Raw genomic sequence first — 14,596 nt, 5'->3', positions numbered from 1 at the left:
AGTATACACAAAGCTTCTCATTTAAACCGTTGCCACTGAGAATTATTGGACACGGGGAAGTAGAATCCATTTGTGGCACTTCAAGCTCAGTACGTGAAGTGACTCTGGGTGCTCCGCAATTTATTGAGGATAGCTCGGATGTAGACGCGGACCCTGATTTACATATATCCAATGACAGCAGTGATTCCACAACTAATAGATCCATTGTATATTCTGGTAGATCTCTATCTAAATCTGATATTGCTGTCAAGAGAACAATACGCAAACGTAAAACTCGAAAGAAAATAATCTGTTATAGAACTATGTAAATAAAAAATATAAAAGATAAGAAAAAAAAATATATATATATAAATTTGTTGTATTTAAATTCAATTGCAATCAAAACTGTCAAGTGCAAATGTACAGGGCTGACTGCGACGGTCGCTTTGCAACACTGGACCAGGGCTACAGATTGGTTTGTGCATTTTGGAGTAGTGGTCAATTTTTACAAGCATAACTATTTATATGCGGTTTTTATGTAAATAAACCAAAGCATACGTAGTCAAATAATTCATAAAGTGTAAGTAAAGCATGTAAACAAACATCTAATGGGCTGCAATGCATAAGATTGTTGTCTTATGGCAAAACAGTCGCGTGAAAATGTGCGATGATTTCATTTTGTGGTGGTGCTGCTGCTGCGCGTTGTTGTATTGGAAACTTCGTCGTATCTTTGCTTTGATGCTCGTTGTTGTTGTAGCTGCTGTTATTGTTGTTGCTGTTGTTGGCTTAGGTACGGGAAACACAGAGCCAAACTAGCGGCGACGTCAGCGACGCACACAAATGTTTATGTAGTTGCTAGAATGTGATTTAGGGCGGCATAGACAGCAACAACAACAAAAACAACTATAGAGACAACATCAACAATGAGAACACCTGTTTCTAATTGATTTTTCGCATTTTCAGCAACGCTTTCAGATCAATGACTTAACATCAACAACTGTGTTCTGGCATTATTGAGAAAAGAAAAGAGAAAGAAATAGAAAATCTGAAGTGAAGTGCCACAAAACATAAGAAACAGACCAATTATAAACGAATTTGCTATATATAGAAAATAGGCAAAGTAGATAAAGCCAATAAGCAACGAACGAACGAAAATTTCTAACCCTGTTTGACCACCGACTAGTAAACAACATATAACGCATAAGATATGGAGGCCCCACCAAGGTTTAACAGCGTCGAAGACGAGTGCAGATACTGGAAAGAGCGCTCAAAACAGTATCACAAAGAGTATGTATTCAAAGAGTATATCGGATAATAGAGGTTATTAATGTGTTCGCCTTTACGGTTTGTAGGTGGACAGACGTCAAACAGGAATACGATGAGTATGTTGAACAGTCGAGAGAAATGGAAGCTGAAATGGACGCCACTCTGGAGCAAAAACAGAGTATAATCAAAGATCTCAGAGCCAAGCTTAATATGTTAGAGAAAGAAAACGATTCCCTCAAGGTATGCTCAAGTGATTTTCAATTAGCTGAGAGCTGAAAATAAATATGATTTCTCTTACAGCTCAAGCTGGACTCCCATGGCATTGAAATGTCAAATCTAGATAAGCAGCTGGAGACGGTAAAGAAGGAACGCGATTCCATGAAAGAATACCTGCGACAATTGGAGCAGAAAAACGATGATCTGGAGCGTGCACATCGCATACTCAACGAGAGCATAGTAGACTTTGAGAAGATGTTGGACAAAGCCTATGAAAAGAATGCACTCCTCGAGATGGAGGTGGACGAGAAGGAGGTTCTGCAAGAGAAATTACAGCGACTAATGGACGAGACTCGTGGTGAGTATTATAGGCAGCTTAAGAGTTAAGAGCTTCATCTCATTGGCCTTCCCTTTGCAGATCTCAAACAAGAGCTCAATGTGAAGTCGCGCTACACACCAGCGAATGGCACAACAACAACAACAACAGTATCATCAGCAGCTGGCAACAGTTCGATGAACTCCTCAGCATCGCTGCCCAATGGTATTGTGGCCAATGGTGATATACTGCTGCAACATGACAATGCCGCCAAAAAGGCGACTAGCATGAGTGTGAATGCTCTAAATGGCAGTTTAAATAATAGAAACGAATATAATCAACAGCAACATTCGCTTAAAAGTAAGATACTCCACTCATTGAAGCAAACAAAACGCGTACTCAAATTGTCAAAATCAAAATCAATATCAATATCGAAATCAGCTTGCTATACCAAATCAAAAAATTGCTTTTAGTCTTCATCCACAATCACAACACACAGCATTGCCACACAATTGCACAATTTGTTAAATGTATAAATAAGTTTTTTTTTTGTAATTTTATTTTTTATTTGCTGTATTTCTGTATGCACAAAATTATTAAATGTAAGCCAAATTTGTAATATTTGCAACATTTTTCGTAGGCAATCCATGTGTGTGTATCAAAATGTTTGTTTGCTAAACGTGTTGTTCCTAACAATCATGTCATCATCTCGCTAATTAATTGTGTGTCTTAGGCCTAGTCTACTGATATAACTAACCAAGCCGTGTTTGTGTGCTTCCTTTGCAGATCCCGAGAACCTTATCAATGGCAATGCTATGAATGCCAGCTCCCGCACCACGGCGCTCAACATTGTGGCCGACATGTTAAGAAAACTGAACGTAAGTCCCTTAAACCAAATATATAATCAAGTCAAGCATGGTGCCAGCAACGCTTACTTAACACTTTACGTTCTTCTCTACCTGTATCCCTGCTATTAGTTTGTGCTTTATCCATTTTCTGTTTGGCTCTTTTGTTGTCTTTTTTTGTTCAATACTTTCTTCATATGTTTTAGTTGGACAAGGCCTTGTTATGTCCTGATTGTCAAAAGTTTCGCTGCACTTGTGAGCGTGCTGCACTGTCGCCAGGCAGCGAAACGAGTCTCTTTCGTCGAGCCTTCGTCAGCACGAGCAGCGCAAGTGGCAGCAACTCCGCTTTGGCAACGCCCAGCAGCGAGGGCAGCAACAGCGGCAGCTGGACGGACTGCAACGCCAGCCGGCGAGCCAGTTTGGCTAGCCTACAGTTTGGCACAAACATATTTAAGCGCTTCGCTGAGCGCATGCGCAGCATACAGGACCCTGAGCGAATGCCAGGGCCACCTGAGCTGTGAGGCACAAACCAACGATATTTGTAATTGCTTTTGGCTTTTGTCTAATGTCTATTTTTGGCGCTTGCATTTATTAATTGCCTTACGTTAATAAATAACAAACCATTTAATTTGTAACTGTATCTGTTCGTTTTTTGTTCGTTACATTGTGTTGTCTTGTGTTGTGAAGATCATGAATGATTATTTATGTTTCCGTTTTGCATTGCAGGCCATGGAGACAAAGCTGAAGACATATCGCGAGCACGCGCCGCCAATGCAGCCTCGTCAATGACCATCAGCAGCCGACAATGGGCGACTATTGCTGGAGTAGGCGAATTGATAGCTGGGAGCAGCAGCAGCAGTAGCAGCAATCGCCACATGTGGCAGCTGCACAGTTTCGCCTGCAGTTGCAGCAGCAGCTGCCGTTTTGTTTAGTCTTATGTTTATGATTACAGTTAATGCGCTACTGCCCCTCGATTATTTATTTTCTTACATTGAAATGACTTGTAAAAATGAACAATAGTTATTCAACAACAGCAGCAAGCAACTAGTAAATAATACGACATTATTTACATAGTCTGTGAACATCGATGCCCCGCCCAACATAACTGATAGCGCCTTACTAAGTACTTGTATTGTAATTACATTAATCTTAAGTCTGAAGCTAATCCTCTTGATTTCTCGTGTTTTAAGCATTGTTGAACGGCCTTCGATTGTTTAGTTATTCGGCAAGACATTCATGGAATGTCTGTAGGTACATCTAGAGTATAGTCATGTCCTGACGGAGCTTTGTTAGTGCACCAATACATGTACATTTAGCACTCACAGACATACAACACACACACACATTTCGGACATGGCTTAGCGCGTAAGAAATACAACTTAAGTTCAGCTGAGTCGAAAGTATTACAGCCCCAATATCCCCACACACACACACACACACACAGATACAGACACAGACACAGATATACAGATACTATTAAAGTGGCAACAAATACTCGTAGCATTAGAGTGAGGTTGATGAAGATCGTGTGGCACTTACACTTAAGTTAAAGACACCCCCAGAAATATTTAGTTAAATTTAACAACGTACAAAATATATAAAAACGAAAGCAAACAATTTAAACATTTTCCGTTTATATTTTCAATTGAATATAAATTATGTAAAAATGCAACAGAAAATTGTTAAAATTCAATAAAACAAATGTTTTTTTTTTTTATATATATATTACAAATTGTACAACACACGCTAAATTATAAATAAAAGAGATGATTAGTTTTAAATAGAAACGTTTTGTTTTTGTTCTATGTTGCCTTTGTTGGATTCTGTCGCATATGCTCTAAATAATGAATCAACTAAATATTTGTATTAATTTAGCGCGGGCTATGCCAAGGACAAGCTACTACAGGCTACCTAACACACACATAGACATACACACACACACACACGCACACCAATACACACTACTCCTGAAAGCTTTTTAGAGCAGCTTTCACTTCTCCTTTTTAGCACATTTGGTGCGGGTTGGTCTTTGGCGCATTACCCCAGCGAATTATGCTGTGCATGGAGCATGCCACAGCGTAGCTGACCTTGCCACAAGCAGCGGCTGAGTGAGCGGTTAAAGCGGTGGTGGGTGGAGAGTGGAGGGTGCTGCTACCGCTGCTGACCGTGAGCTAACGTTAAGCTAATGAAAATGCTTTGGTTTTTGCGAACTAAGCAGCACGATTTAGCGCCGTTGTCTGCTCTGGCATTGAGTGCAAATATTTTTCATAACCAGCGACACCAGCAGCAGCAAATTGGCAGCAGCTTTTTATCAAGCTTACAGCAGCAACTCCAACGCCACGAGAAGGTGTTGTTGTTGCTGTTGAGTGCATTGTTTATTGTGCCGTCAAGCCGAAGCCGTGCAGCCAGCAGCAGCAGCAGCAGCAGCAGCAGCCGCAGCAGCAACAGCAACACAAGCCATAAGCGGATTGGGTTGTGCACAATGCAATTCCCCGTTTGAAAATAAAAAACACGCTGACACAAAGCTAAGCTTATGTGCATGTATATGTCTCTCCCTCTCTCTCTCTCTCACTCGCTCTGTTGCTCTCTATGAGGGTGTGAGTGTGTTGGAGCTGCTTATTTTAAAAGCAATTCAAAGAATTTGCGGTTGGTTTTTTGCGCTGTTGCTGCTGCCGCTGCGGCTGCCTAATGAACTCCCATGAGTTGTGCCTCAAATCTGCGTCAGCTAATTAAATGTGCAAAACTACAAATATAATGCTAAAAGCAAAACGAGCTAAATAAATATACATACAAATATAAATGTATATGCATATGTATGTGTGTTTGCACAGCCGCCACTTGAGTGCGGCACTGAGCGGTGCTAATAATCAGGGTCAGGTTATAGCAGCCATAACAATACACACAGAGAGAGGGAGCGAGAGTGAGTGAGAGCGAGAGAGAGAGAGAAAGAGAGTCTGCATATTTGGCAAACCATTTGTATGAAGCTGAAGTGTAATTGTTTTCACATAAAAACAGAACCAAACAGCTCGTAAAAATTGTAGCGAAAAGCTTGCTGATTCAAGCTGAAAGTTTCAGACTGTTAAATCTTGAATACAGGGTGCTTCGACACAGAAATGAATGTCTGATTAAAGGTGGAAGTTATAAGTATGTAAGGTTTAATCATATATAAGAAATTAATATAATGTATATGTATATAAATTATAAAATAAATGAAAAGTGAATTCTTAAAGAAAGTTCCTAGGTACCAGAGAATTTTTAAAAATTACATTCATAATAATTCAAAGCGTAAATTACTTCCATATAAATAAATTCTCGTTTGCGGCTCAATTGATTTACCTATCCATACAATAGGTGCTTCAATTCTAATCTAAAAACCTCTCAGGCCTAAACACCCTGTGCTTACAATGAGTGTGCCCATTCATACAATTTGTATTCCAACCGGAGTCTCCGGTGCTTTCAGCGAGGTCGCCCATTCATACAATGACAATCATTTCAATTGAATTCCCCGAATTTCGTGCGCCACAACACCCTGTGCTTACAATGAATGTATTCTCTGGCCTTTGCACACTTTAAATATATTTTAAAGTAGCGTTAAGTAAATGTGGCAGCATGTGAATGTTAACGAAAGCTTTCATCCAGGTTGCTTCGCTGATGATGTTGCTGATGTTGATGTTGATGTGGATGTTAATGTTGATGTTGACGTAGATGTGGATGTGGATGTGGATGCGGCTGTTGCGCCTTAGGGTGGCTATTCGTGGCATGTCCTGTGCTGAGCGAGTTTTCATGCTCTGTCCTAAACATCAAACAAAATCGATATGTGGGTGGGTTTGTACTTCAGCATGATTTTCGGCATAAACAAGCCATGCAAACATATATGCACGCATTTATGTAGGTGCGCCACAGGCTGACGGGGGAGGTGGGGCGAGCGACTGTTGTCTACCGTTAGGCTGGTTAGGGGACTTTGCTTTGTTTGAACGCCGCAGGACGCACATTTTTCGTAATGAGTTTGCCTATGTGCAAGCCAGGCCGAGACAAGGTGAAAGCCAGAAAGCAGAACTCTCAATACTAAAATCCACGCTGGGCAAACAACGAGGGCAGCAGCTTTGGGATATTTTCGTAGCTGCAAAGGCTGCAATAATAAAAGGCATAATTTGCTTTAATACATAGCCAGAGACCTTTTCCATACACAAACACGTAGGCACACTGACACACACGCACACACACCCACACACTGGCAGACATACGCAGTGTTTGGCCCAAAGGACATGTCGATGCTTGTTAACAGCAGGCAATGGCATCGTTGCCGCCATCTTTGCCAACTTCCGGTTGGCATTACATCCGTCGTTGGCAGCTGGCAGGTGTATACTATATAGGTAATTGCTAGCGATTTCCAGGTGTAAATTTTGTTACAAATGAATTTGATTAGCGCCTGTCCTCAGCTTCGACATCTGATCAAATAACGAGCTACAACTGCATTTCAATTAGCTCTCTCTTTCTTTGTCCATCCCTCTCCCTCACTCTCTCTCACTCTCTGTCTCTCTGTTGCCGTCACTCATTTTATCTTTCTGACTGTTAATTAGCTCAGAGGCATGCCCCGCCCATTGAGTGCTATGTGCACATCATTAGCAGACATTGGTGAGATTTAATTAAATTGAATTGGCCATTGGCTACCTGCAACAGGACAGTCGATTGAGATCCTTTGAAATGTTTCGTTGCGCTTTAGCATTGCATTTGATGTTGCAACTAACTTCAATTAGTTACTGTGTGTTATGTGTTGGCGTGTGTGTGTGTGTGTGTGTGTGGCACTTTTACTAATTGAAGCCAGTTTCTATTGAGTATTTTTCGTAGATATTTGCTGGCTTTTGTATTCCGTTTTCAGTTATTGCTGCCAATGGCCGTATAAATTGCCCAATGAAACGAGCTGAAGCCTTGTGCAATCTTTTTATGGCTACCCCAAACGAGGCGCACAAATGTTAAAAAAAATGCTACGTTGTGTCTGTGTCAGCTCAGTGGAGTGTGTGAGCGTGTATGTGTGTGTGTGTGGGTGTGTCTGTGAGTATCCACCTTGCACACAAACACATGAACAAGCGCTACATGCGTATGGCAGGGCATTGTCTGTAGCAATGCTCTGATTTATGCTATACAAAGAACAAACACAAACACAGTCACACGCACAGACACATACATACATATACACTACAAAGCGCACTCATAAAAACTTATTCATACGTGGCACATATTTTGAGTGCTATCTTTAATATGTCTTTCGTTTTGGGCGCGTTCCAAGTTGCGTTAGCAAATAGCCTGCACTTAACTTGGCTAGCTAAAACCCAATCAGCTGAAAAGTATGCTATATTTTTTACTCTACTCTCTAGCTGATCTAGATATATGTTGAGGTAAAATGGGTATATCTACAGCGAATTTTCTTAGCTAGTTAAGGAAATTCATGCTAGCAAAACTAAGTTTTATTAAATTTTTTCTATAAGAACTCTTTATATGCGCTGAACTATGACTCTGAACTTTTCGTGGGCAACACTAGCAACAATTCCTAGACTTCTTAAGCTAATTGAATAAGAAAATCAATATTAATGTATTATTTAAACATCTGATACTATTGTAGAAGATCTTAAGTACGATTGTATAGCCATGCACAATTATATATAGCCGAGTATTCCTAGCATTTCTATTTCTCCGTTCAACACATTCATATACTCATACATCCATTCACCTACGTCTTTTGTTCTTCTATACTTAATTTAATATACCACATAATATCTGATCTAATATAGTATACCCAAGCGAGGCAAAACGCTGCAGGGTAAAAGCATCGAGCGCGTTGAAATTTATGTTGCATACTTTTTTGGATGGTTTCTGAGTGTAAGCGTAGTCCAATTAGGCGTAAACAAATTTGTAGCTGCTGCTGCTGCTGTTGTTGTTGTTGTTGTTGCTGATGTGTAATGTGAGCCACTGAGCGACCACTAGTTGCTGTTGTGGCCCACACCAGCACCGCCCACCCGCAACATGCCAAATCGATGCCGCCCACAACACGCCCACCGCTGACATTGACAAAGCTGTTCAAAGCGCGCGTCTCGGTTTGTGTACTTCTTTTTTTGTAAATATTTTGAACTATTGATACGCATACGCTCATATTGAAGTATGTGTCGACGAGGCTGACGATGATGATGATGATGATAATGAGGTTGTTGTTGCTGATAATGATGGTTTCCGTTTGACCCAGATGCCAACAAACTGTTGCTTTTTGGCCCATGGTAGGTGGCGCTTTTTAGTACAAGGGCAACGTGTGCTGGGGAATTTCAGTGCGAATTTCCCAAGAGTTCCCCTCGACGACGCAACAGTTAATTTCCCCATGCGGCGGCGGCTCGTGCCAAGCCTCGTGTTGCCGAACTCCAATTTTGAGTTGAAGCATTAGGTAAACCAGCTTGAATTCTCAGTCTTCTGGGGGACCTGAAACCGTTAGCCCGTCTCTTGCGCTAACTTAAATACATATAAATACATACATACATATATGAATATATATAAATAAGTATATTTAGGCAGCCATATAGCGTAGTGATTCGCGCGTCGCGTGTGACATACATACATATATATAGATACGTATATATACATACATATATATTCTCGAGTATTTTGGATCTCAGCAATTGCGAATCGTGAGTAAATAGATTACAAGGCGCAACAATAAAATGCCGATTGATGTTACTTACACCAACTGCTCTTTGCCTGGTGGACTGGGTGGGGTAGGCGTGGCTGGGGGTATAGAGTGGCACTTAACGTGCTTGTTAATCGGCCTGTTAAGAGGATTACAATGTTGCAAGTAATTATTATCGGTAGCACTTTGCTCTGAGCTTTGTTGTAAGTGCTAACAGGAATTAACTTTATTTCGATCTAGCTACGTTTTGACAACATAGCCCGCAGGAGGCTAACACACACACACAAACACACATACACACAAACACACAGAGCCAAGCAACAGGCAGCAGGCAAAAGGCAACAATGACTAGTTTCTAGAGCTACCTTTCACACAAGCACACGCACATACACACTCACACTCACTCACACACTGACATACATATGCGCTTGTGATACACTTAATCCGACATTTACAATTTTTGCTTAAGGATTTATTTATGGATTCAATATGTGCTCAACGTTTACATAGCTCTGCGATACACACACACGTCCAGAGGAGTGTATGTGTGTGTATTCTAAAATGCTTGAATGCTCTTACTAGAACCCAGCCCTGGTCGCCTCGTCCCACTCCTTGGTACATTTGCATGCGCACAACATGAAGCATTTGAAATACACGCATTTTAAATTTTGTAATTCATTTTGTAATGCATATAGGATGGATAGATAGAGGAACATGTTTACATATACATATACATGTACACACATGCAGACAGCCAGCTCCTTTGTGCTCCAGCCAGAAATGGCAGCAAAATTTTCTAACGACCTCGACTCTGGTGCTCCTGGGACACTGGCTTTGATATGCACTCAATATTTTTACTTATGCATTGCTGCTGCATTCAATGTGGCTCAGGGCGAGCCAAGAGATGGCGAAAGGATTTTCAGCAAAACTCACATTTCAATCATTTTTTACGGTCAAAGTACTTCGTGAACTATATTTGGCAAATAAGCATAAGCTCGGGCTGCGATGCCAAAGGGAATTCTGAAGTGATTCCGCTTGTGGCTCGACAGAGCTGCTCGCCTTCAAGTTGAGCTGGTGGCATTGATACTGGTTCAAGGGAACGGGGAGACATTGGAGTTGGCCTAGTTTCAAGTTGGGCTCATGGGAATAAGTAATTTAGGTTTCAATTTAAAGAAAATTCAACATCAAGCTGGGGAATAATTAGCTCCCCATTTCATTAGTTATTTATTATTATTTATTTGCTTTCAATGAAAGCTCACACACAATTATGAAAACAAACAGTGTGTTAATGAAGCTCAATTTATATTTTACTGTATTTAAATTATGTTAAAACAACAGCAACTGAAACGCGAGGAGCCATTGATACTACCATTTATTTTGGGAGTCTCGCAATCGATGGGCCCACAAGCAAATATTGGAGCATAAATTTCGCTCAGTATTTAATGTTGAAATTGGGTAAATTTGCCGTTTAATGAATTACCCAGCATGCTATAAATCATGCATCTAATGTTTCACAACGGCTTTACGTGTGATTAGCCCATAAATTGTGCTGCCCCACACACACACACTCACATACACAGTTGCGACTGTTGCTTTCAGCTAGCCAGCATCCACAGTTCGATTGTTTGCCCTGTGGCTTGTTGTTCAAATAAGAAATTCATTTGATTTGTTGTTAATTCGTATTGATTGCATTAGTGCGACTGCAACTGACTATAAAAGTCAGCTTGTCCCGCACGCATCAAAAAGTTTTGCCACCCTGGCTACCGCTGCCCCCGCACTCAGTCCGCCAGCCCTGGTCCAGCTGATGGACTATTTATAGAAAGTTCAACTCCCACACTTAGCGCACAAAGAGCAGCAGCGACTCCCCCGTCATGGTCAATAATATGACGACAGCATGTGCGGGACACTGTTGTGCTAGTTGTTGCTGTTGTTGTTGTTGTTGTTGCTGATGTTGTTAATGTTGCTGCAAGTGTAGTTGTTTTTCATATACATACAACACGGATTACTGTGGCTGTTGTTGTTGTTGCTTTGTTGGATACGTGGCTGCGGTTGTAGCGCGTCGTCTAACAGAGATAGCGCGAGTTGTTTGAAAGAGTGAGAGAGAGAGAGAGATACGGTGAGTGAAATGCAAAGAATTGTGTGAAAATATTCAACAAAAAGTGGGAAAAGCAAGTTAATACGCGGCTTTGCTGACAAATATCCTTTAAAATTTATGCAGGGTTGAACTGACTTTTAAGTGCTTAAAAAGCGTTCCTATTTAAGCTGGAAATGGATAAAATATATATATTGTACTATATTATAAAACACATTAGAGAGTATGTAGTTCACTTTCATAAAAAACATATCCAGTATGAAATACATATATCTCAGTAATTTAAAGGTGTATAGAAATATTCTGCAAATGCTGTAAAAATGAATTCCTCTTCGAAGCGCATAGTATTTGTGAAACAGTGTTGTGTAAGCCATTATGGGAAATGCTATTGAAATTGCCCATTGAAAATGCCGAGCTCGAATTTAATCCGGTATTGCGGCCTCCGTGTGCTACGTGGAACTAACTGTACTTCAATTGATTGGCAAAGCCAGAGGCAATTGCCTGGCGCCATAATATGCTGGCTCAAATTAGTTGCAGGGTATCAGAAGACACGAAAATAAAAGCAACAAGCGATGGCGGGCGAACAACATGACAAAAATCGATAACAAAATCTACATTCGGTAGATTGTTGTTGTTACGAAAATATCAAATATGCAAATATTTGCTCGTCAGCTACCTGAAAATAACGCTAAACTTGTTTTCTCCCTCTTCTTAACGCGCTCCCTCGCTCTCTCTCTCTCTCTCTCTCTCTCTCTTTCACTCCTCGTATTCCTCTTGCGCTGAGTGGCTGTTTGAGTGAGTGTGTGTGTGTGTGTCTGTGGGTGCTGAAGGAAAATTTTGGGCAGTGCTAAATGCGAGGGAAATGAATCCCGAGCACAGAGGCCCAGAAGCCGATTTGCCAGGCAATATGTGAATTGTGGCAGAGCTAGCAGGGGAATAGCTGTCACATTGACGTACCTGTACACCAATACAACGGGAGAGTGAGAGAGTATGTGTACACGCACACATATATGCATGCATGCATAAATATGGCGTTAATAACAAGACAAACACCGCGTGCAAAATAAAGATCAAAAGCCTTAACGCGGCCCTCGCACGCTGAAAAGGTGTGCAAATATTTTAGTTGATTTTATTACAATTTCATATTGGCCCCCATCTCTCGGCCGCTGCCTCCCTCTGTCTGCTGTTCTTTTCTTTCTTATTTTCCAATTTTCCCTTTTTTTTTGTAGGCAAAATAATAATAAAAAACAAAGATAATTTTATATCGAGTGAAAGCCGCGTGGGACGGGTTGCCGGTCAGACTTTTGGGCACAGTTGGTCAGTTTGTTGCCATTTGGTTTTCAACTTTTTGTTCTCTGGGTACCGTTACCTGCAGCTGTTTATCATAATTTTGTTGATTTGCCTGTCTGGCAGCAGCAGCAACAAAAAAAAAAAAAAAAACAACAACAAAAACGCTTCGCCAACAATCGCTGCGCGCAAATCAAAAAGGGGCGACACCGGAAAGCAGGCTCCAAAAACTTTGCTGACCCCCGGCCCGGGCCCATCTCGAAAAAATTTGTTCAAGTAAATTTAAATTGCCCCAAAAACGAGAAAAATAAGCCGACGCGATATTACAGCGTATTTCTGGCAAAGACTTTAATACCCTGGAAAAGCCAAGTCAGAGCGCGCGCGCATGGCAAAGATTTTCTCCAATTTTAGAATTCAAAGCGTCAACAGTTTGATCAAGCAAACACATATATAAGCCCTTCAAAACTAGCTGAAACTTGTAGAAAGCACAGAGACTCACTTCTGAGTGCTCCAAAGGCGTGGGAGCAGGCAAAATGTTAAATAGGCCCACGGCAGAAATTTCACACATGAGCTGCTGGAATCCCAAGCGGTTTATAAAAAGTTATCTTTATACACTTAATATATATTTCCATGAGTACATACATATATATATATATTAACGGTTGTTAAGTGTGTCAAACCCAGAGAGTATGTCAGCAAGCTCCGTTGCCGTTGAAGCGCATTTTTGATTGGCCAACGTGGCGTATGCGTCATTTCAAACGGTTCGCATAACTTCCTCTCGTGTTTTTTTTTGGTAGCATTTTGTTTAATGAATTGTTGTGACAGAATAATGTGGCCTGGGCTGTTGTTTTTGCGTCTCTTTATTTTTTTTTTTATGGCTGTGTTAGGCAATTTAATAAAATATGCAATTGCCCGAGGAGCGCGTGGCGTCAACTGTTGCGCGCCTGCTGCCCTCGAGGGTGCACGGCGGCAACCTGGGCCAACCTGGGCCAACCTGAGCCAGGCTGGGTCCGAGCGGGCCAAACAACATCAGCCGCGTCTGCCAATTAAAAACATGGCGTCATGGCAACCAAATTGGCAAATGCCAGAGCATCTAAACGCACACGCAAACACACAAATGTTTATTAGCCGCAAAACGTTGCTCATTAAAAAGTTCGTCACGACTACGGGTGGGGCTACGGCTACGGCTACGGCTACGGCTACGGTGAAAGTGAAAGTGAAAGCAAAGGCAACCTGGCAACTGGCAACTGGCAACTGACAACTAGGGAGAACTACGAACTGGAATTGGCTCAAGGATAGGGAATACAACAATGTGGCCTGATTAAAAGTTTTTGCCTTGGCCAGGGCTGAACAAAACGTGGCCTTAACTTGCTTAGCGTTCGGTTAGCTAGTGTCGGGTCCAAAGCCTCCGGAACGTGTATTCCATGCCCGCTGACAGCCTGCCTAATTATGTACATCATCAGCTGCTGAGCGCTCATGCAGAAGGCAGTTGGATTCAATTGGCCGAGGCACTGCACGACTAGCACATACCCTGCACGCCTTGGAAGACATGGAAATTTAACTTTAACTGAAGATATGAGCGTGATGTCAGCTAACTATATTAGTGATCTATATACATAGATATATTTTATATATATTATGCCCAATCAAAACTTTTCTTTCTCTCTAATTAATTTCTATAACTCAACGCTAACTAAAATCATGTTTTTAGCAGTTTTTTGGCAGCTTTTAAAAACTTTTAATCAGCTTAAAATTCAACAGCTTTTCAACTATGACTAATAGATGAAATATATTAAAAGCAACTCTCTCTATGGTTCTCTGAAATTTGATTTTGCTATTCCTAGAAAGGAAATATTGCTTAAGCTAGGCTTTTGCCTTATAGAGATTACGCATTATTGCTCTCGGACATTGTTTCGTTGCCTTTT

At 41.1% G+C, this 14,596-nt stretch overlaps 1 protein-coding gene across 2 annotated transcripts; it reads left to right on the top strand.

The window, feature by feature from the left end:
* Positions 1-347: 347 nt before the first annotated feature.
* nudE (Nuclear distribution protein nudE) lies at positions 348-4,409 on the top strand. 2 transcript variants are annotated; one of them, XM_018100776.3, is made up of 7 exons: positions 348-559; positions 943-1,266; positions 1,332-1,485; positions 1,546-1,819; positions 1,880-2,137; positions 2,564-2,655; positions 2,829-3,257. In XM_018100776.3, the coding sequence occupies exons 2-7, from the start codon at positions 1,187-1,189 to the stop codon at positions 3,141-3,143; spliced, it is 1,173 nt and encodes a 390-aa protein (XP_017956265.1). In that variant the 5' UTR covers positions 348-559; positions 943-1,186; the 3' UTR covers positions 3,144-3,257. The 2 variants fall into 2 exon arrangements, with proteins under 2 accessions (XP_017956265.1, XP_089116047.1); XM_089259921.1 differs by lacking the exons at positions 2,564-2,655; positions 2,829-3,257 and adding an exon at positions 3,349-4,409.
* The last annotated feature ends 10,187 nt before the right edge of the window (positions 4,410-14,596 follow it).

Source organism: Drosophila navojoa, chromosome 4 (genome assembly GCF_054131105.1).
Source record: "Drosophila navojoa isolate 15081-1374.11 chromosome 4, UAZ_NAV_1.0, whole genome shotgun sequence".
Lineage (NCBI taxonomy): Eukaryota > Metazoa > Arthropoda > Insecta > Diptera > Drosophilidae > Drosophila > Drosophila navojoa.
Note: the sequence above shows the minus strand (reverse complement) of the source record. Positions and strands in the feature narration are given on the sequence as shown.

What these genes read in the sequence shown, in the direction of transcription:
- nudE (XM_018100776.3), top strand. Translation starts at nt 1,187, where the DNA reads ATGGAGGCCCCACCAAGGTTTAACAGCGTCGAAGACGAGTGCAGATAC. An exon ending in ACTAATGGACGAGACTCGTG is followed by an intron (nt 1,820 to 1,879) that starts GTGAGTATTATA and finishes TTCCCTTTGCAG; the next exon opens with ATCTCAAACAAGAGCTCAAT. An exon ending in ACATGTTAAGAAAACTGAAC is followed by an intron (nt 2,656 to 2,828) that starts GTAAGTCCCTTA and finishes CATATGTTTTAG; the next exon opens with TTGGACAAGGCCTTGTTATG.